The following is a 21,624-nucleotide window of genomic DNA, read 5'->3' as shown; positions in this document are numbered from 1 at the left end:
TCCTCCCTCAGCCCCGCCCCTCCCTCAGCCCCGCCCCTCCCTCACCTCCCTCACCTCCCTCACCGCCCACCCTTCCCGGTCGCAGCCGTTTGACGGCCGGAATTTATTAAATCCAATTATTCAATGCATGCAGCCCCGGCGACAGCGTCCCGGCCCCGCGGGGATTCCGCCCATGCCCCCCGCGCCAGCCGTGCGAGGAGGCGGGCGGGTGGAGGGGGAGGCTTTCAGTGCGGCTTGCGCAGGGAAGGAGGGAGCGGGGTCGGGAATGGGTCGGGGAAGGTGAGGGTCGGTGGAACATCCCACAGCGGGTATTTCCACCGATTGCCCCAAAACCTAAGAAGGAAACACCCCGTAAATTATTCATGCAAGGCCAACAAGCGGTTTTAATCCTGGCTTTGGCTCTTCTGCCTGTTGATTCCGGGTGAATGTTTCCTCCTCTTCTTTGCTGACTGGTGGTAGTCCGTGATCTCCACAAACCGCCTGCGGAGGTTGTAGCCCTGCCGCAGCGATCTACCCTGTTCTCTCCGCCTTTGCAGTGGTTGCTTCTGAGCAGCGCTGGGTGCAGGAGCTCTCTGGCAGCTTCTTTTGGAGGGTTCTGAAGCCGTGCCGTCCTGGGGAGCGTGGTCACGTCCTGGAGGACTGGTCCTCTTCCTTTTCCTCCCTGTTGAGTTGTCGTAGTCGGTGCTGTTGACAAACCAGCTGCCCCACTGCAGGGATCTGCTCTGGGCCTCCTCCGTGGCACTCTTCCTCTGGCAGCAAGTCCGTGTGGTCCTGTCGGGCAGCCCCTGTGGTCCTGCAGGACCCGCCTGCTTGCTGCTGCCCTCACACTCACTCGGGAGGGAACGGGCATGGGAGGGGGTCGGTGAGGAAGCCCCCATTTCTCTCATTTTCAAATCAGAGCATCTGGAGAAAAAAAAAGAGTGACCTCTGTTTAGGGCATTCCTTGCAGACTCCTCTGGGATTCAGTACTTTTCCTGGGGCGGTTTCCACAACAGAGGGAAGACTTTACCAAAGTCACCAATGGGAAATTCGACTGTGGTCTTCCCACCAGGTCTGCCCTTGTCAGAGCAAGTCCTCATCTCTATACCCTCTATGGCCTCCAGTTCACAGAATCCTAGAAAGGTTTAGTTTGGAAGGGTCCTTCCAAACCCCCTACCATGAGCAGGGACATCTTCTACTACACCAGGTTGCTCCAAGCCATCCTTCCAGGGGTGGGGCAGCCACAGCTTCCCTGGGCAACCTATTTCAGTACCTTACCACCCTGACAGGGAAGGATTTCTTTCTAATATCTAATCTAAATCTTCTCTCTTTCACTTTGAAATTTTTACTTCTTGTCCTATCACTATATTCCCTGAGAAAGAGTCCCTCCCCATCTTTCCTGGAAGCCCCTTTTAAGTCCCCTTCTCTATGTGAGCCAGTTTCAGGGAGCAGAAAGGGAGCAGTTCACATAGGGCAGCAAACCTAAAACCCAGCAAGGGAAGAGAAGGACTGGTGTGGGGTAGTTCAGAATTGACAGCACTGAAGGATGCAGGGAGGAATTGTCTCCTATGGCCCTTCTCACACTCAGGAGGGTGAGAAGACAAACAGCAAATCCAGGAAAAGGAAACATATTTGAACATGTGGCACTGGTTATTACCTGGCATAGAACAGCAAATAGGCTTGCTGCCTGAGAACTGCGTGGATGCCACAGTTATCCACAGACTCATCATCCATCTTGTACCACAGTCCATTGCTGGCCTGCAAAGGAAGACACCCATCTCTGGAGAGGAACTGCAGGGTTCCAAACCAAGAGTACACCGAATACAATCCAGCCGCAAAATAGACCTCCCCCAAAACACTGATGGGAAAGCTTATCTTCCCCAGCACACATTTTCCCCCTTCAGGAGGGAAGCTGGTCTTTACCTTTGTGTAGCAGAAGAAGTGTCCATCCAGACAGGTGTCACCGCTGTGCACCACGACGGCGTATAAGGAGTAGAGGAGGGGTTCTCCAGCTATGTCAGACATGTATGGCAGAAGATCCAAGTACTCAGGATACTCCACAAACTACAGAGAGACCAAGTGGGTCAGAAGTTATCCTGAACTACCATATTGAAATAACCTTCAGCACATGATGGTTTGGGTGGCAGGAAACAGTTCTCAGCCAAAGCAGCTCTGTCGGAGCAGAGTCCAGGCTGGTCTTCCCACAGGAACTCTCCTCTCCCCATAAGGGAACGTGAAAAAAAACCAAATCAGCAGCTTCTGGAAGAGTGTACTGCTCTGGGGAATGTCATGCTCCAGGAAGAGCAGGTTGCCCTGCAGTTGCATACGCACCGTGCTGATCTTCTTGCCAGTGTGATCAGCAGCCCTTTCCAGACACACCGTGAAGACCTTGGGCACATGATGGACTGTAACTCTCTTAGAGATGGTAACCTCCTTCTTCTCACACCTTGAAACCAAACACAGAGCCAAGTGCTGGAATGAACCCCATCTTGCCCCAGCAGGGCCAGACAAGCTTCTGTCTCATATCCTTACAGTATTTTAAGGCTATTCCATGCCATAAGGTCATATTTAAAAAAAGCTGCACTTCATTGTTGTGCATTAAACCTGCGTGAGAACGTGATTGTCTGTGATGACATGCAGCTCCTTCACACTGGAAGTGTTAATATGCCATTAGAAATTATCTTACTTGCTACATTTGAAGCAGTTTCCTCCATCCAGCTGCTTGGGTGTGGCAAAGTCCTCCAGAGCTGCAGTAAGGGATGAGATTTCCTGGAGGAGGGAGGAAGGAGCCGCTGAGCTGCGGGAAATACCCTCACCCAAACACTTCTGAGGAGTCAACATGAAAATCCAGGCAGCTGATGCTGAGGAGACCCATCATGACCCCGTGGGAAGTGTCCAGAAGGAGGCAGAAAGAGGGTGTGGTGCTGGACATTTCCCTCATGTCCCCGGGGTTCCTGGGGCCATCCAGAGCTTTCTCTCCGTGCCACCACTCAGCTCAGCTACTAATGGTGTGCAGGGTCATCAGCAGTGAAAACTGATTCAACCCATCAGCCTGGGAACCAGACAGGTGTGAAGGAGGGCAAGGGGAAGGAGGAGGAGAGTATGTCAAGGGGATAATAATGCTACTTGTGCAGCTTAAAGCCAGTGCCACGGGAAGACCAGTGCCATGGCCTCTGCAGAAGGATGTCCATTCCCCTTCCCACCCACCACAAAGCTCCCTTGAGCTCACAGGATCCACTTTTAAGACAAATGGTTCCGTTCTGGAAAGCTACAAGGACCTTGGAACCCCTTGAAGCACAACTGCAAGCCCTCTTACTTTGATATCCAAAAGGATATGCAGGAAGGCCTTGTAGGAATCAGAAACTGCTTTGCACCTCAAGCATGTGACTGGAAGGAAAATCAAAATGCTAAGTGAAGGAGGAAGTTAATTGACAGCGACAGTTTATGGTCTTGGTACCTACTATGCCAGTCACAGGACCATGCTGTTTATCAGATGGAAGGGCAAAAACAACACCAAGGAGAGCAATATTTGTGGAAATGTACCTCTGGATTTCAGCAGGCCCCCAAATATTTGATGAACAATGGTAGTTGTTTGAGAAGAAACGTCCAAGCTGGAAATAAATGGCAAGGAAGAGAGTTATAGGGTTTCCTAGCACATCAAGGAGCCCAACAGGCTTGGGAACATCGAAGAGGTTATTTACTTATGCTTACTTGCTGCTTCCACTCAGACAGGCTCTCTGCATGGCCTTGAGAGCACAGCATAAGAACTCAAAGGCGTCTCCGGCCGTGTCAGGCTCAAATTCTTCTCCTATGACTAAGAAAGAAGTTAATGGTTCTCCCCTGCAAGAAGGGGATAGGACCTGTTGAAGTGCCTGCAATGACTTACGTTTGAGGTCCTTGATGACAGCCCTGGGCCAGATGGCACTGGCTGAGGAACGCAGGACCTTCCTGACATGTGCTTCCATGATGCACATCATGCAGAAGCCTTGCTGAAAACCTGAAGAGGAAGAGAGGGAGGTTCCTCAGGTTAGCAAATCACACCCAGCAGTGGGAAACCTAATGGAGATCTTGGAGTTCTAAGAACAGTCTTCACTCCTCCTGTCCCAAGGTGCCAATGTCCCAATGAGCTCAGGACATTTTAGTGCACAGAAAATGTTCTTCAGAGGGAGGCTAAGCTGGCACAAGTTTTCAGTGCAATGAGCCAAGAGGGTTTAACTTGCAGGGACAGAGACACGGGGCTGGAAAGAGGTGCCCTCCTGAAGATGGGCACACCTCAATAAGACCAGCCTCTTCTAGCTCGTGTTCAAAGGACACAGGCTCGTGGGGCTGCCAAAGAAGGGTTGCTCTTCTCCTAAATGCAATTCCAGGTTCTGGGGATCCTTGGGATGTGCTCAAGGGATTTACAAGGAGCTGTTCCTAGAAGTACTCACACAACCTGCTGTGCTCACGAGAGAGCAGGTAGTTGGCCAGAGGGGGGGTGTATGTCAGGCACTGCAGGATGACATTGATGTAGCAGGTACTGCCCAGGTTGCGGAGTCCCGGCCCAGGTCTCTGTCTTTGCTGCCAGTCCATGCAAATCTCCTCTGGGGGAAAGGGGATCCTTTGTGCTGGAGTCATTCCCTTGCCAATGACTGCAAGGAAATTACATTTGAAGAGATTTGACAGTACTGTTGCTTGAAAGCATATTCAGATCTTGAGTTCTCTATAGGAGCACTGAGGACAACAGCTCTAACCTCAACCCAGAAACATTGGGAGAGCCTAACACCCCACTAACATCTACTGGCAGGGAAACAATTTTGGAAAACAATCTGTTCCACTGCTTAGTCTGCCAAAAGTCCAACAAAGCCACACTGATTTCTGGCCCTCAGGCTACCTCCCTTTCCCTCTAGAGCCTTGGATTATCAGGCCAAGTCTTCCCTTTTCCTGACTGTAATGTGAGGAAGGCAAGGAAGTACCCAGCAGAGCCCCTGTGTGTGACAGCTCTTTCTGTGAGCAATGTCCTCTTTCAAAGTCTTGTGTACAGTGGCAGAATGACCAAATGCATTTTCTTGTGTCTAACCAAGACCACCTGTGTCAGTCTGGCTGCTCTCAGGAGGTGCCCAAGATCTCACTCTGGGTTGTCAGCCCGTTGATGCTCAGGGATGAAGCGTGAAGGGATGTCTGTGAATGTCTGTGGGCATTCACAAAGTTAAAGCCTGATGGTAAACCTGATACTCACAGGACTTATTTCCTGTTGTGAGTGTTGCTCCTCTCACAAACAGATGGAAAAGCTCTGGATAACAAAGGATGTCAGATCCTCCTTCCAGAAAGATCAGATCATCACTAATTCCATCACCTGTTGGGAAAGAATATCATTGTAGCTCAACACTTAAAAAACCCCAAGTGGGACCCACAGAACAGCTTCAGCTGTAAAAAGGTGCTTGTAGCTGCTGCCAAAGACAAAGAATGCTTGGAAAAATGCAGGCACACAAGCAGCAAAGAAAGGAGCTGGGTTATCTTGAAGGCCAGCTCAGTCCAACTGGCTTTTGCTGGCCTGCTTCTCAGGATACCAGGCATTGGGCAGGTGAAGTCCAAATTGCTGGACAGGTGCCACATCTCTGCCCCTTTGTGACGTGAGGCTGCAAGGGGCCATGTCACCCTGTGTCCACAGAACCCTGTGGCTGCCACAGCCTGGGCACCTCTCACACCTGGAGGTCACTGGACCTCCCCTGGCAAAGGTCTGTTCATCCATCAGCAGAGCTCCTGCCTCTCCCAGGAGCTGCAGCAGCTGGAGGAGCTGGGGGCTGCTGAGGGCTGGGAGCCTGGTCACTGCTTTGGTTGGCACACTCAGTGTTCTGGGGGCTTCTGTTTCATTCTTCCCAGGTACTGGAATGTGTCCTTGAGGCTTGTGTCCAAATCACCTGGGCTCTTATGGTTCATTTCCAATGAATTTTCTCTGCCCTCAAAGCTGGCTTTAGGCTGACCCTGAACACCTTCAGCAACTGTGCTGGGTGCCAGGCCCCCACCCAGCTGCTCTCTCACCCTGGCTTGCTCATCTTGCCAAAAAGCTCCAGGATTCTTTGGAATCCACCTGTCAGGAGAGCGTGTTGGAATCCAAAGCCTCATTTTAGGGTGTAAACTCCTCACTGAGGGCTCAAAGCCTTATGTTCTTCATGTCCAAAACCTCGTTTGGAAGGTGCAAAAACTGATTTCTAGACTGTAAAATCCCATTTTTAAGGCCATACCTTTAGTATCCACATACTTTAGTAACCATAGTCCTTTCTTAGGACATAACAGTTTCATTGTTAGGGCTCAAGAACTTCTGGTTTAACTCCAACCCCCTCTTGTTTAGGCACAAACCCAAGACTCATCTGAAAGGCTCAGAGTGTCATTTTGAAGGCCACAAGTCCTGTTTGGAAGGTCCAAAGCTTCATCTGTAGGGTCCAAAGACTCATTTGTGGAGTCCAAAGCCTTCCTTAGAGAGCCCAAAGCATCGGTCATTCTTGGGCCCAAACCCAAAGAATGTCCAACCTCAAAGGATGCTTCAGTACCACAAACTGTCTTTGCCCCCCTGCAAAGCTCTGGAGGCTTAAAAGAAGGCTTTGAACCTGCCAGTTTGCAAACTAAGCCCTAAAGAGGAAGTTTTGGTCCCAGAGAGAGAGTCTGTGGAAGCTAAAAAGGGAGTTTGGGCCCAAAAGAATGACCCTTTGGACTCTCTAAAATAAGGCTTAGGACTCTATAAATGAGCCTTTACCCTACAAATGAAACTTTGGACCTTACAAATCAGGTGCTACAGGTAATAAAGGTAATATAAGACGGGTTGGAAGACAAGAAATTAGGATTTTGGCCCTAAAATGAAAGCTTTGGGGACAGAATAATTAATAGGTGAGATACTACAAATGACCCTTTAGACCCTGCAAAGGAGGTGAACCTACTGGTTCCTCACCCATCCCAAGAAATGAAGCTTTAGGCTGCCCAGGGAAGGTAAATGCCAGCAACAGCTTTCTGTCCTGGTTCCTTTTGTGTGGAAGGAATCCCTGGACATGTTCAATTTTGGACCCCAGCTCCTAATTTCTGAGGTGGTTTCCTGGAAGTGGAGTGGGATCTTTTGAGGTGGGTTTCTTGCTTTCTGAGGAGAGCAAAGAGAACTCCAAGCCAGTGCTCCACAGCCAAGGGGACCTCCCACTTCTCTGGGTGGATGAGGAGGATACAGGTGCTGTCCCCACCTTGTGCAGCCAGAGCTGTTGTTGGACGTAGCCAGCCACTGTGTCCCAGGCAGCCATTTGCTCTGGAAAGCAAAGGAAAAACCAAGTTTCACTCTGCATCTGCTGGCTCTCAACCCTCCAACACCCCTGGGCATTGGCACTGGGCACTGCTGTCCCCAGCCCCATGTGGAGAGACCCTCAGGGTGGCTGCAGTCCCCACAGCACTGCAGTGGTGGGGCCTGGGGACACTCCTGGGGTGGCTGCAGATCTCTGCACCTCCAGGGGTGATGCTGGGCATCACAAAGGTGGGCTCTACCCCCTCCCACAAGTCCATCTTGGTCTGCCTCACACTGGTGGGTTAATCCTCAGCGGCCACAGCCACGACAGACATTCTGCAGCCCTTAAAACCCGGAGCTCCCCGTTTCAAATGTCCCAGCTGGGAGGTAGAAATACCACAGCTTGCCCAAAAAGCTGTTGAAGCTGAGCCACCTGCAGCCAGACTGCTTGGGCTGGCACAGGGGACACCCCCACTGTCACAGAGGAGGGAGGATGAGCACTCTCACCCTGCTCTCAGGACCTACTTTACTCATAAGTGTGTGAGGAAACGGGTCTTGAAGCTTCAGAGAAGGCTTTGAGCTGCCCAAACTGCAGGTGGAATCCTAAAGGTGGGGCTTTGGTCCCTGACAGGGCGGCTTTGGAAACTAAAAAGGAAGGTTTGGGGCTAAAAATGAGCCTTTGGACTTTATAAATAAGGCTTTGCACCCTGGGCCTTAAAAATGATGCTGTGGGCCCTCTAAATCAGTCTTTGAACTTTAAAAGTGTAAACCTTGGCACTTATAAATGAGAGGTTTTGTAGACTAAAAACTGGATTTTGGACTTTAAATTGACTATTTGTTCGCCCAGATGTGCGCTTTGGTGATTTAAAATGTATTTTGGTCTCCATACTTTTGAGGATTGCATCGTATAACTAGGGTTTGTGCTTGAAAAACGTGGGGATGAGTCTGAAAAATGATCCTTTGGATCTTGAAATTGTGGATTGGGCTCTACATTTTTTTTAATAGTTTTTTTGTTTGTCGTTGAGATTGTTTGTCACAGATTCTGACCCTAAGAATGAGGGTTTTTTTGACTGAAAATTGGTGTTATCAACCCTCTTCTCAGCACAAATCCAAGGCACATCCCCCATACAAGCTAGTGTGAAGAAATTTAACTTTATCCCAGCCCAAACTGGGGTACAGTTTGGTTTCCAATAACCCCTTAGGCCCTTTTAGGAAACTAATAGGAATCACTTAGGGATGAAATTTCTTGTTTTCATGGATCAACAGCTGGCAACCCTTGCTCTTTCCTCTACAGCTAATATGAAAAAGCCCCACATCAGGGATTTAAGAATACATGCCACATACCCCCACCCCACCCCCACCTCTCCCAAATGCAAGAAATAGTCAAACATTGACAATCAGACTCTTCTGAGATGGGAACAAATTATAACTTTATTTATAATAATATATAGTTATTACAATGTGTACTTGTAATTACTATAAACTCAATAAAAGCAAACCCATACAACAGGGAATCTCTTCATGTAGAGAAAACAGGATCTGCAACTTGGCTCTCAGCAAAATCAACCCCAAGACCAAACCCAATGGAATGATCTTAAAAATCACTGGTTTTGGAGTTTGAACCCCACGTCCCAGCAGGCCTAAAAATGTAAGTCTGCTTTGGGACAGATACATTAAAATCTAACCCCTCAACAACAAAAATTAACAACAACTTTAACAAGATAGAGTCTGACTGCCTCTGTAAACTAATATCCATACAAAAAGTTCACACACTGACACCCCTCAGAAGGAATCCAATGCTTCATACTCATGTAGCTTCTCCTCTGCTGGCAGCTGTGACTGCTCCAGCCAGGACTCTGCTGTCACTGATGAGTTCTTCAGGGTGTTAGCATTGGAGTACTCTGGAAACACCACAAATGCAGAAAAAAACATTAGTTATTTCATGAGAATGGATGTTAATGTGTAATTACATGGCACTTCAGAGAACTGCTTTACAGATCTAAAAGCCAAATTTTATGTGTAACTTTGAGCTTTTGCCACCTCAACACACTAACAACACCTTTCAAGAAACCTTCAGGATTGATAACCAAACAAAGGCAGCAAAATTATTCTCACTTTTTTAAATAGTTTGAATGCCAAGAGGAAAATGGTCTCAAAAGTCAGTAAAGGAGTCTCCTAATGCAGGAGGTTCTCTCCTTATCTGTCTTAAGTTGCTTTTGCTACAAAACCAGTAGATCTTTGGAGAAAGACAAACCTCTGCAAAGTCTCACTTGCATAATCCAGATTAAAGTCTGACTTGCTCATCCTGCAACAAAAAGGCACTTGGCTACAACATGAAAACGTTGTGCCAGTGCTCTGGGCCCAGTGCATTATAACCTCATGTCACAGAACCATGGAACCATGGAATGATGGAATCATCATGGAATCACTGAACCACAAAGTCATAGAAAAAAACCTCCTGAGTTGGAAGGGACCCATCTGGGTCATCAAGACCAACTCCTGGCCCTGCACAGGACACCCCAACAATCCCACCCTGTCCCCCAGAGCGTTGTCCAAACCCTCCTGGAGCTCTGGCAGCCTTGGGGCCGTGCCCACTGCCCTGGGGAGCCTGGGCAGTGCCCCAGCACCCTGTGGGGGAAGAACCTTTTCCTGAGATCCAACCTAAACCTCCTCTGACACAGCTTCATGCCATTCCCTCAGGTCCTATCTCTGCTCACCAAAGAGAACATCAACTTTGTGGATTCCCAAATCCTGCACCAAGTCCTGTGCTCCATCCCTGGCTGTTGATGTGCTGGCAACCTAGAGTAAATTCTGGGCTGTTTCCTGATAGCACCCAGACTTACCCAGGGGATTTCCATTAGACACAGAGCTTAAAATAGCTTTTAAAAGTATAGTGCAAACACAAGAGAGCTCGATGATGGGTGGGAACTGGCATGGACAGTGTCCTTCTGCAGAGGCCATGGCAGTGGGCTCCATGTAGGTGCTAGGGTTGAGCTGGACAAGCACACATCATCCTCTCTGCATGCTGATGCACTCTGATCCTCCTTTTGTGCTCCCTCAACACACATCTGATCCCAGGCTGGTGGGTTGGTTTGTTTTCATTGTGAGTGACTGCACACCTTCAGCAGCTGAACTGTGTGGTGCCACAGAGATGCAGCTTTTGATGGCCTGGCAAATCCCTGGCAAATAAGGAAACATTGGAAGTTGTTTCTCCCTGCTGGTGGGAACAGGCAGTGGGGTTCTGCTGTCACAGGAGCTGGGGGTGTGCTCCTGGTGGGGTGCAGCTCCCTTGGCTGAGTCTTATGGTTCCTCTCTTGGCCCCTCGACAGGGGGGCTCTGCCTTTCTCCCACCCAGGCTGTGCTGCCAGCTCTTGGGAAATGGGGATACAGAAGGTGGGTGGTTTTACCACAGCCCACAAGTTCCCCTCAACCCATCAGGGGGATGGGTTTTCCTGCAGTTACAGGTTTTAAAACAACCCAGCAAAGAAATTTTCCAAGGGTACCTCCCCAGGGAAAGCTCAGGATTGAGCTCTCATTTCTGTGTGGGTTGTGTCTATCCTCAGCCAGGCACACAGTAGCTTTCAGACAAGGAATGAGACTGTGCCAGGCAGAAGGGAATAACAGGATTCAAACTCCTGTTTTTTTAAAGCCAATTATGTGAAAATGTGAAGTTGGAGCCTCCTTGGTCACTTATCCTTTGATTTCCGGGCTCTCCTCTAGTCTGAATCTTGCAACATTTTTTGTTGAGGCATAAAAATGAAGTGGGGGAAGCAGATCTTCCTCACCCTCAGGTCATTTTATGACCACCTCAAGCCCCTCTCAGAAGCCAAGGCCAATGCTGACACCATTGGGCACGTTTAGGTCCTGCCCATTTCCACTCCAGAAGCCAATGGAATTATTTTCCCCTGCTTCTGCAGGTCCTACGGGGGAAAAACAACTTGAGTAGCAAGATGAGCAGGATCCAGTGCAGGGCCACAACCATTTGCTGCTGGGGCAATGCCTCTGTGTGCACACAAAGGCTGCAGTTGACAGCTGTTGAAATAAAGTTGAGACTTTTCCAAGGAGATGGTGGTGTGGCAGTGCGGTCAAAGCAAGGGCAATGTGGAAGGGCAGGAGATGGGTTTGGCTGCTCAGGAAGCCACAGCTCCCTTCCCACAGCTGGGGATGCTGATAGTGGGCTGGGCAGCCCCTGCTATAGCTGCCCCAGAGCAGTGCCTGGGCTGTGGGCAGGAGGAGGCAGAGCAGCAGGAGAGCAAACACTGGAAGATCCACAGGTGAGTCACAGTGTCCACAGGGGTGCCACATCAAGGAAGCCACATCTGTGCATGGGAATCTCTTTTCAGATGATTTGTGCTCCTACCTCGTGAATCCAAATCCAGCAGAGGGCTCAGCTGAGGTCAGGTAAGAGCATACTCAGGGAGTCTCTTTGACCACACGGCTTGTCTGGGTTGGGCTGGGACAAGAACACTGCAGAGCCGTGGCTTTTGAAAGGGTGGGGACAGAAATGCTACCTGAGAGGAGGAGGCACCAGCAATGAGGCTCATGAGTCAGGTTCTGACCCCCCTACAGAGCAAAAGGTGAGCAAAAGGGCAGAAATGTCATCTCCTTGCTGAGCCTGCTGTCCTCCAAGGACAAGGTGATGGGGTGGGTGCTGTCAGTAGGTGTGAGATTCATCCCTCCCTTCCACCCTCCTAGGGAGGAGCTGTGGAGCTCAGAGGGTCCCAGGGGGTCTGTCAGGGGATGCCAGCTCTGCTGCAAATGGTGCTTGCACAGGAGGAAAGGCAGTGTGTGGGTGCATGCCCACCTGTACTCATGCCCCTCGGCTCTCCCGCTCCAGGCCATGCAGGTCCCTGCCCTGCTCCTGCTCACCCTTGTGGCCCTGATGCCCCCAGCCCAGGCCTGCCCCTCGGAGATGAACAAGGTCAAGGACCTCCTGGAGGTGAACTGCACAGGGAAGGCTCTCAGCACAGTGCCCCCAGACCTGCCTGCAGACACGGGCATCCTGCTGCTCAGTGACAATCGCCTGCTGTCCCTCTCCACCGCCGCCTTCCTGCCCCTCACCCAGCTGCAGGACCTCGACCTGTCCTTCAACGGGCTGGTGACTCTGCAGACCGAGGACCCGCTGCCATCCCTGAAGGAGCTGATCCTCTCCCACAACAGCCTGGGAACCCTGCCCGACCTGCAGGGCCTGCCTGCGCTGACCCGCCTGGCCGTGGCCAACAACAGCCTGGTGACACTGGCCCCAGGGGCTTTCCGCACCGTGCCACAGCTGCAGGACCTGGACCTGAGAGGGAACCGGCTGAGGACACTGCCCCAGGAGGCCTTTGCAGGGCTGGGGGCACTCAAGGACTTGGACCTCTCAGACAACCTCCTGGAGGAGCTCCCCAAGGAGCTGCTGCAGGATCTGCAAAGGCTGGAGACCCTCTGGCTCTCGGGGAACCTCCTGCGCACCCTGCCCACCAACTTCTTCCCTGAGGGGCACCTCTTCATGTACGTGTTCCTCACCAAGAACCCCTGGCACTGCGACTGTGACCTGCGCTACCTGCGGGCCTGGATCCGGCAGAACGACGGCAGCGTTTACCACCCGGAGCGGGGCCTGCAGGAGACCAAGGTGGAGCTGGCCCCCAGGAAGGTGCTGTGCCACAGCCCCGCTGAGCACCAGCATAAACCTGTCATGGACTTCCAGCCCGACTGCGGCAACACGGGGGATGCAGACGAGGGCGGAGAGGATGACTATAATTATGGGGAAGAAACAGCAGAGAAAAATGCTTTGACCTCTCTAACCCCACATCCACCCATCCCCGAGGAGCACACTACTATGCCCCATGCTGTTACCCAGCCTCCCCTCCCTACCACCAGACCTTCCTTGAGCACCCCTTGTACCTCCACTCTTGCCCCAAGCGCTTTGCTTGTGGTGCCCAAAAGCACCAGAGCTCCCAACACCACCACTCCTGCACCATCCAGTCCTACCATCACACCCACACAGCCCCCCAGCACTGCTGCTCTCACTGCTGCTCTAACCAGCACCCTGCACAGACCCACCACCCCTGTCTCTGCCACCTCACTGCCTACCCCAATGGGCAGCACCCCTCCCAGCAACAGTGGCCTGCCCCAAACCACCCTCACTGACACTCTCATGATGTCCACTGGCACGTTTCTCACCAACTCCACAGCAGTGCCTTTGACTGCCACGCTAGAGGCCTCTTCCACTGTTAGATCTTCATCTCCCCCTTCCATGTCAGCCACCACCATGCTTTCCACTCGTGCCCCAACACCACCAGCTCCCCTGGACACCACACGTGTCACCCAACCCGCCCGTTCCCCCCCAGCTGCACCTCCTGCCCTCTGCCCGTGCTCCATCCCAGGACAGGCAGCGCCTGTGCTGCCTCTGCAGGCAGGTGGGGAGGGTCCACAGTGGGGGCAGTGGCTGCTGAGGCACTGCTGCCTCCTGCACTGGGTGCTCTACCTGGTTTCCTTGGCTCTGCTGGTCCTGACCATGCTGGCTCTAGCAGGCTGGCTGGCTTGGATGTGCCTGGTGGGACAACCCTTCTGGTACCGGTCCCTGCAGACCCAGGAGGTGCAGTATCCCCTGCTGGGGTGGAGGGAGTCAGCAGGAAGCCCCGTGATGCATCTCAGCAGCTTCAAAAGCCCCCTCCAGCGCCCCACGTTCTGCACCATCAAGGAAGTAGAGCTGTGCCCTGAGGTCACCTACTGCACAATTAAAGATCTGGGCATACAGCGCAGTCCTCCTGCAGGTTCCTCCTTCTGCACCACAAAGGAGCTGTGGGTCCACCACAGTCCTCCTTCAGCCAAGCCTTTCTCCAGGAACCTGGTGGTCAGAGACCTCAGCTTCCTGAGGACCCTGTCTGCTTACAGCCTGGACAGGGGTGTCAGTGCCATGGGTCATGTCAGAGTGAAATATGCTGGCAACACCATGTAAGTGCTTCTGTATGCTCAGAGAAAGAGATGGAGGGTTGTGGCTCTGCTTCATGTGTGCTAGTTTTACATGGGAAAGATCTGCTTGCCCAGAGGGAAGCTATCCAGCTCCTTCCTCTAGTATGCTCCAGCAGCCTGAGGTTTCTAGAGCTAAAATAATTACTTGGGTATTTGGCAGGGGAAGATAATGTCCTAAATTGGTCAGTCATAGTCTGGGGCTGCCAATGCCTGGTCTCAGGGTGAGGGAGGGCAAGCAGAGCTTCTGTTGCTCTCTGTGTCCCACCTGCTTCTGTCCAAATGATGCATGCAAAGATGTGCTATGATTCCCACTCAGTGCCACGTTCTTAATCACATAATAAATATTCTGTGCTTGAATTTCAAAGGAGTGCTGGTTTTATTACATTGGACCTGCCACAGTCCTGGCAGGGCACAGTGAATGACAAATTTGTCTTCAGTACTTGGAATAGTGAAGACAGAGAGGAAAAGTCCATGGAATCATAGAATCATGGAATATCCTGAGTTGAAAGGGACCTCCAAGAATCAAGTCTAACTCTTAGTCCTGCCTGGGACACCCCAACAATCCCACCCTGTGCCTGAGAGCATTGTCCAAACACTCCTTGAGCACTGGCAGCCTTGTGGCCATGACCACTGTCCTAGGGAGCCTGTTCCAGTGCCCAAACACCCTCTGAGGGAAGAACCTTCTCCTAATATCCATCCCAACCTCCTCTGATGCTGCTCCAGCCATTCTCCAGGGTCCTGTCACTGACCACAGAGAGCAGAGCTCAGCACCTGCCCCCCCCCTCTTGTGAGGAAGTTGCAGACCCCAACGAGGTCTCCCCTCAGTGTCTTCCAGTGTCCACCTCTTGCTGAACAAACCAAATGCCCTCAACTGCTACTCATGCCCTTCCCCTCTAGACCCTTCCCCATCTCTGTGGCCTCCTTTGAATGCTCTCATAGCTTTAGATTCTTGTATTTTGGCATCCAAAACTATATACTTATACCTGGATTCCTGACTTTTGCCCCAAACGTGTGATTCTTCCCTGTAGTGCTGAATCACATGGGAAAAGCCTCCTACTGGCAGGTAATAAGGTAAGGAAGGTGTTGGTGCCTCTGCATGACCCACCATGGGAGTAGGACCCAAATGGGAGAGTAGGATGGGAGGCTTTGGAGGACAACAGATGTGACTTGTAAGGGATCACATTAGGACAAAGCATTCAGGGACTGGCATAACTTTGTGACCAACTGTGTAGATGTCACATAAACATTTTGGGAGGTGTGAAAAAGAGACAGTGGTCATCACTGATGGGGGTCGAATGGCTGGCCCCAGCACTGGTGCACAAATGCAACAGCTGGATCCTGTGGATCCCTTTTGCAGCCTGAAATGCTGTTGCAGTTTGAGCTGCCCCAAAAGTGTTATCAAACTGCTGTGGGTCAGCGTGGCCTTCTGCCAGATTGGCTACTTGGTCCACAGGAACACGTGCCTGTGCTGGGCCAGCTGGGATGAGCACTCACCCATGTCAGTGTGTCTGCTGGCCAAGCTCTGGTTGTGCAGGTGAGTCCATGGACACACACACACGCTGTGTTTGTAAGCAGGCACTTGTCTGTCAGTCATGTCCTCCAACCACACTGTCCTCTCTATTCCTGTTTCCTGGGATGACACCAAGGTGAGCAGCTCCTGTGCTGTCACGATCTGCAACGTGAACAAGGCCCCCAACGTGGGGGACAGACTGGCTGGGGAGCAGAACTGTGGAAAAAGACCTGTGTGTCTCCATGGACAGAAAGGTGAACAAGGTTCAGCAATCCAGCAGCAAAGGGAGCCAAATGGAACCTGGGCTAGGTCAACAGGGTTAACAGCAGACCAAGGGGAGTGATTATGCCCCTCTGCTCAGCACTCATTAGACTACACCTAAAATACTGTTTTGGGGAGCCACGAGAACCTCCCCACCTCCCCCTACATGTCTGAGGCCACCCAGTCCCCTCCCCAAAGGTACCACTGGTACCCCAGTACTTCCCAGAATCTGCATTACCTCTGCCTCTCCTTGCAAGTCCTCCCTGGAAGTCTCTCACTTCTCCACACAGCACTCCAGGTCACTCCAGGAATCCAAAACCACCCAGGAACCCCGAAGCCCCTAGGACCCCCTACTGTACCCTATCTACTCCACCATCAAGTCCCCCAAACCCTGGCACCTCCAGGACTCTGTTCCCTCAGGATCCTCCATGCCCTCCTTTCAATCCTGACACACCTCCCTCCCCCCTGCCAGTGAGCACAGGCACCCAGAGCCCCAGTGCCCACCACACACTTCCTGGTCCCCACCACCCATCCAGGACACTCAGGTCAGTGGTCTCCTGCTCTCCTCCCGTTTCTTGCAACAAGCACCTGGATGTCTGGGTTCCCCACCAGAAACAAGCAGACCCAGACAAGCAGTTCAGGAGCCACTTTTATTCAGCTCAGGGCTGGGGGGAAACTGGGGGGGTTGAGTGTTCCTGGAGACACAGGGCTACAGTGTGGGGAATCTTTGTGTTCCACGGGATCACCACAGCCTAGGTCACATACCCTGGGGGTGAAGGGTTGGTGGAAACCAAGGGAAGGACCCACTCTGTGGGAGGGATCTGGGCACGTTTGTCCCATATTGATGCTACCTGGGGATCCCAGTATGGGGTGCACAGTTTTTAAGCCCTCCTAAGTATTATTTGGAGTTTGAGGTGATGTCACAGGGGTCCTTAAGGCAGTTGGGGCCACGCAAGGCAGTGGGCACGGTGAGGACACAGGCCTGTAGGTCAGTATAGGCGTGGGGCAAGGTGCCCCGGGTGATCCAGCGCCGGGCACCCGGCTGGTAGGCGTGGATCAAGTGTGTGTCCTGGTAGGTCTCATGACTGTACCCTCCCAGTACAAGCAGTTCCCCTCCCAGCACAGCTGCACCCCCAACTACGTGGGCACGGGGCAGGGGGCTGAGGACAACCCAGGTGTTCTGCTTGGGGTTGTAGACCTCGAAGGTCAGCTGGTCCTTGTAGCCAGTGAGCCCAGCCCTCTCACACAGGCCCCCAGCCACGTAGAGCTGCCCCCCCGCCTGCTCCATGATGTGGCCGGCTCGCTGGCCGTTCATGGGGGCCAGGAACGTGGCAGATGCCCCCGGGACGTAGCGCAGCAAGGATGCCTGGCACTGGCACGCTTCGTCACAGCCCCCCGACACGTAGAGCGCGCCGTCCAGGGCACACGCCGCGTGCCCACACAGAGCCATCAGCAGGGGCTGGCACCTCCTGGGCAAGGAAAGAGGGAGGGGTGAAGGGCAGGTTAGGCAGGGCTGTCCCACAGTGGCTGACCACCCAGGGGTTCCCCAGTGAGCTATGTCTCCATTGCTCAGCAGACAATGCTCACCCAGTGAGCCCAAGTGGGCAACATCAGCTGACACAGAATAGATGCCCAAGGGGCATCACTGTTCAACACTTTGTAGTCCCCACACCGTTGGCCAACCCACAGTGAACCCCCTCAACGAATAACATTGGCCAACACCCAACAGAGCACTCCATGAACACTCTGCCAGTGAGATAATCAAACGATCTGTCTCAGTGGCAGATGACCAACAGACCTCCAGTAAACACTACTGGCCAAAAACTCATTTGCCACCCACTAGGCAAGACCAGCCAACACCCAGTCCCCAAGGGACACAGTTGCTCAGCACCCAGTAGACCCCTCCCAAAGGCCACTGGAGGCCCATCCTCCACTGGAGGCTCAGTGACCCAAAGCACTCAGTGGGTACCACAGCCAAGGCAGGAGGGTCCGAGGCAGAGGGAAGCAGGAACCTGCTGGAGTGGCCTCACCTCCAGGTGTCATTGGTCAGGTCATAGCTTTCCACAGTGTCTGTGCAGTAGAGCTCTCCTGAGCTGCCCCCCAGGGCATAGATGAAATTCCCAAGTGCCACGGCAGCAAAGCAGCTCCGTCCACATGTCATGCTGGCCAGACGCTCCCAGGAATCATCCATGGGCTGGTACCTGGGGTTGAGAGGCAAAGAGGCAAGAGACTACCTGTTACCTACAACACCAAAAGCTCATGTTGGCACCATTTAGGGCAACAACCCACCTACAACCTGTCAGTCCCAGAATGCCTTGGGGTCACATGGTAGCCTTGCATGGGAATATCCCCTCCTTCTGGGCAATATCAAACCCACAATGACCTGAGGCATCTCCACATGGGAGCCTCCCAGCCCCACCCCCAAAAAGCATGTAACACCTGAGAGTAGGAGGGCACCTCTCACCCAACCCATCCCAGAACGCCTTGGGCCCACTTGACCAGCTGCAATGCCTCAGTGTCTTGGGTCCACGGGCCAACTCTAGCTCCACCAACACCTCCTCTGATCCCGCGATGTCCTGGTGCCACACGGCAGCTCCAAGTCCTCTATAGCTCTCACCTGTAGACACTGGTCAGGGTGTCGTGGACCCCGTAGTAGTGCTTTCCACCCAGGACGTAGAGATTGTTGCCCACCACAGTTACAGCATGGCGGAATCGTGGGCCGTCAGGAAGGTGTCCCAGTGCCCGCCACTCAACCTTCTTCACCAGCCCCACGGCGCTGAGGTAGCGATCTGCAAACCAGAGGTGTCTGCTGGGCTTCCGGGCAGCCAGGTTGCTCTTCACTTTGTCTCCACCACAAACCACCAGCACCTCTTGCAAGGAACGTACCCGGCAGGGCAGCTGAGCCGTGGGGGCGAAACTCGATACCACGAGCTCGCGGAGGACCTTCGGGTCAGCCACCCCTGCAGTCACAGAGGGGACCTTCTTCAGCTCCACGCCAGACATGAGGGCAAAGCGAACAGACGACAGGACCTCCTTGGCTAGATCCTCCTGGCCATCCCCATTGGCCATAAGCCACCGGGAGGCCGCTTCCAAGGCTTCCAGTTCATGGAGGACGTTGAGACCATCGGAGCGGAGGAGGCGAATGAGAAGGTGTGCAGGCAGGTCCAGGAAGGCTGGTGTAGCCACCACACTGGGGAAGGTGGCCAAGATGTAGTTCTCTGCTGCTTGGCCCACCTCGTCCAGTCCATAAGTCACAGCAAAGGCCAGGACGTCCGGGACAGTTTCTGGAGTCAGGCCATGGGTGAAAACATCCAGGCAGAGAGTGAGGAGCCCCCAGGCCTGGTAGCGCAGGGAGGTCTCAGCTGCCTCCAGGACCATGGGCCACGGCCCTGCTACAGCTCCTGTGTAGGCAAAGGAGAGGAGGAGGCGCAGCTCGGCCGGGGACAGCCCTGTGACCAGTGGGGCAGCAGGGTCATGGGTGGCCTCCCGCATTGGGCAGGTGAAGAGGGCTCGGAAGAAGTCACAGGAGCAGCTCAGGGCCAGGCGCTGAACTATGGGGAAGGAGGAAGAATGGTGGAGGGCAGAGGGGGACCCTCTGCACTGTGCAGCCCCTGAAACTCAGGTGTCCTGTCCCTGTGCCCACCAAACTCCCAACTCTGCCAAGGGGAGCAGCCCTGCAGGCACCTCTAGAGCCTCATCCCCACCAGGGAACTTGGCTATCCCAGAGTGCCCTGTCTCCCTCCTCACCCCCAGCTCACCTGGAATGACCTCGTCCCCTGCCTGGAGCTGGAGGTCACAGCCCAGGCCCTTGGCATGGAGCTGCTCCATGGCTCTTAGTGTCTCCCACTGCTCCTTCAGGGCCTCAGGTCCTTCCTCCTTGGGGTCAATCTTCAGTCGCTGGGCACAGGCGGCCACCAGCCGGGGAGCCCCCAGGGCCCGGGCAGCCTCCTGCACCTCCTTCTCCTGGCCACGGGGCACAGCTCCCCGATAGGCAAAGGCGAGCACGGCCCGCCAGCCCTGCAGCGTGGCCCCGGGTGGCAGAGGGACATGGGGTGGGGAGTCCTGGCAAAGCTCTCTGGTCCTGCCCTCCAGGAAGTGGAGGAAGAAGGAGCTGATGGAGGCCAGGACCACAGCATGAGCCTTGTCACCCTCTGGTCCCACGGCCACATCCACCAGCTGTCCCACGGTACGGAGGTTGTCAGCCACAGCCAGGAACTGTCCAGCGTGGGCCCCATCCCGCAGGCTCCACTGGGTTGGGGCTGATCCCTCTGCAACCCACATCTTGCCTGTGGAAACACATGAGGAGGAGGTCAGGGTGCTGTCCCCGTAACTGGAGCTTCTTGCCCATGGCAGGAGTCCTGGCTGGAGACGTGGGGTCCTGCTACTGGCACTGCCTCATAGCAAAAGCCACTGGATCCACCACCAAAGCCTCTACCCCACAGCCAGGGCCACCAGGCTCTGCTACTGCCCCATCACTGAATCTGATGCTCCTTGGCAAAACTGCAGCCCCATAGTTGAGACCAACAGTCCATTTCAGTGCCCCGCAGCTGAGCCTGATCCCCTCATCTGCCCCATCACCAAACCCTTAGCATGAAGCTACTGCCCCACAGCCAACACTGCTGCCCCACAGCCCCACAGCCCAAACCTCTGCCCCCAGTCACACCTTCAGTCCTACAGCAGATGCAACCAAGCCCTTCCTCTGCCGTTGCCCCATAGTTGACACTACTGATGCTCCAAGAACAACAAAGCCGCTGGCCCCTGGCACAGCTCCCAGGAAAGGGCCTGTCACACCTGAACAGTGCATGGCAGCACCTGCCTGTCATGTCACACTGCCCATCATGTCACACTGCCCATCATCGCACATCGCGACGCGTCGCCCCGAGGGTTGTCAGTGACAGGTTTTTGCGTGTCCTGCTCCCCCGGCCCATGGGTTGCCGGGGTGTGCTGGCTCCCGTGGCACACACTGCGTCACACCCGGTGCTGCACCGCCCGCCGTGGCCCCCACACCCCCGTGTCGCTCTCTGCCTGCGCGGTGCCGGTGTCGTGTCCTCGCTCTGAGCCCGGCGGGACCGTGTGCCGTGTCCTGCGCTGCTGCGTGGCGTGGCCTGGCATGGCACGCTGTGCCCTGCACCCGTCCCCCCTTACCGCCTGCTGCCGCGCCGGGAAACTCCTGTGACCCCCCAGGAATGCGCCCGGTTAATTATAGCCCGGGCGGGACACGTGGCCCCGGGCAGGAGCTGCGAGAGGCTCCGGCAGAGGGAGGTCCAAGGCCCCGAGTCCTGGGCTGGGCTGGTGGGGTCAGTGGGTTCCCTGAGGACAAGCAGCAGGGCCAGCTGAAGCTGCCAGGAGCTTCTGCAAGCCCCGGGTTATCCTGGGCAGGTCCTGCTGGAGGTCTCTGGCCCACCAGATCCCTCTGTAAACCTTATTCACCTCCAGAGCCCAGCGTGAAGCAGGGCCCCCTCAGAAGTCCTTGGGTGGGAGACAGACAATCCCCCTGCTCCCCCACTCCCATGGTGAGGGGTGAAACCTCTGCCACCACCCACTGCACTTCTGAGCTGCAGCCCAGCCCTGCTGACCCACCCCCACCGAGCTGGGGGTACCAGCCCCAAGGGCACATGGGGATACCAGACCTTTGACCCAGCCAAGTGCCCCCAGGATGACCCTGCACCCTGCCCAGGAC

At 54.0% G+C, this 21,624-nt stretch overlaps 3 protein-coding genes across 6 annotated transcripts; 1 reads left to right on the top strand and 2 right to left on the bottom strand.

Moving 5' to 3' along the window:
• Nucleotides 1–356: 356 nt before the first annotated feature.
• LOC135403228 (ubiquitin carboxyl-terminal hydrolase 42-like) lies at nucleotides 357–10,425 on the bottom strand. 4 transcript variants are annotated; one of them, XM_064637018.1, is made up of 14 exons: nucleotides 10,063–10,425; nucleotides 9,027–9,120; nucleotides 7,185–7,246; nucleotides 5,198–5,314; nucleotides 4,410–4,610; nucleotides 3,866–3,976; nucleotides 3,691–3,793; nucleotides 3,523–3,590; nucleotides 3,296–3,366; nucleotides 2,666–2,748; nucleotides 2,311–2,425; nucleotides 1,903–2,043; nucleotides 1,637–1,737; nucleotides 357–903 (listed from the first exon to the last, which is right to left on the bottom strand). In XM_064637018.1, exons 1-14 carry the CDS (start codon nucleotides 10,193–10,195, stop codon nucleotides 384–386), a joined length of 1,920 nt encoding a protein of 639 aa, XP_064493088.1. In that variant the 5' UTR covers nucleotides 10,196–10,425; the 3' UTR covers nucleotides 357–383. The 4 variants fall into 4 exon arrangements, with proteins under 4 accessions (XP_064493088.1, XP_064493090.1, XP_064493091.1 ...); XM_064637020.1 differs by lacking the exon at nucleotides 10,063–10,425 and adding an exon at nucleotides 9,474–9,601; XM_064637021.1 differs by lacking the exon at nucleotides 10,063–10,425 and adding an exon at nucleotides 9,474–9,503 and having other exon boundaries at nucleotides 8,993–9,120.
• Nucleotides 10,426–10,564: 139 nt separating this feature from the next.
• LOC135403227 (platelet glycoprotein Ib alpha chain-like) lies at nucleotides 10,565–14,530 on the top strand. The gene is made up of 2 exons (XM_064637017.1): nucleotides 10,565–11,620; nucleotides 12,057–14,530. Exon 2 carries the CDS (start codon nucleotides 12,060–12,062, stop codon nucleotides 14,157–14,159), a length of 2,100 nt encoding a protein of 699 aa, XP_064493087.1. The 5' UTR covers nucleotides 10,565–11,620; nucleotides 12,057–12,059; the 3' UTR covers nucleotides 14,160–14,530.
• A 2,050-nt stretch (nucleotides 14,531–16,580) lies between these two features.
• KLHL33 (kelch like family member 33) lies at nucleotides 16,581–21,160 on the bottom strand. Its single transcript, XM_064637598.1, is given in 6 exon segments — nucleotides 16,581–16,871; nucleotides 16,873–17,413; nucleotides 17,975–18,145; nucleotides 18,562–19,495; nucleotides 19,703–20,230; nucleotides 21,090–21,160. Coding segments are annotated over 5 exon segments (2,205 nt in total). The 5' UTR covers nucleotides 20,226–20,230; nucleotides 21,090–21,160; the 3' UTR covers nucleotides 16,581–16,835.
• Between the last annotated feature and the right edge of the window lie 464 nt (nucleotides 21,161–21,624).

The sequence above is a fragment of the Pseudopipra pipra genome, chromosome 27 (assembly GCF_036250125.1).
Source record: "Pseudopipra pipra isolate bDixPip1 chromosome 27, bDixPip1.hap1, whole genome shotgun sequence".
Classification (NCBI taxonomy): domain Eukaryota; kingdom Metazoa; phylum Chordata; class Aves; order Passeriformes; family Pipridae; genus Pseudopipra; species Pseudopipra pipra.
This window is presented reverse-complemented; position numbering and strand designations above follow the sequence as displayed.

Bases quoted from the DNA above. Each gene is read 5' to 3' on its own strand.
- LOC135403228 (XM_064637018.1), bottom strand. From the start codon at position 10,195: ATGGAGCCCACTGCCATGGCCTCTGCAGAAGGACACTGTCCATGCCAG. The intron at 3,794-3,865 runs GTAAGTCATTGC...CTTCTTTCTTAG, and splicing joins TGTCATCAAGGACCTCAAAC to TCATAGGAGAAGAATTTGAG. The intron at 3,591-3,690 runs GTAAGCATAAGT...ATTTATTTCCAG, and splicing joins TGTCTGAGTGGAAGCAGCAA to CTTGGACGTTTCTTCTCAAA.
- LOC135403227 (XM_064637017.1), top strand. From the start codon at position 12,060: ATGCAGGTCCCTGCCCTGCTCCTGCTCACCCTTGTGGCCCTGATGCCC.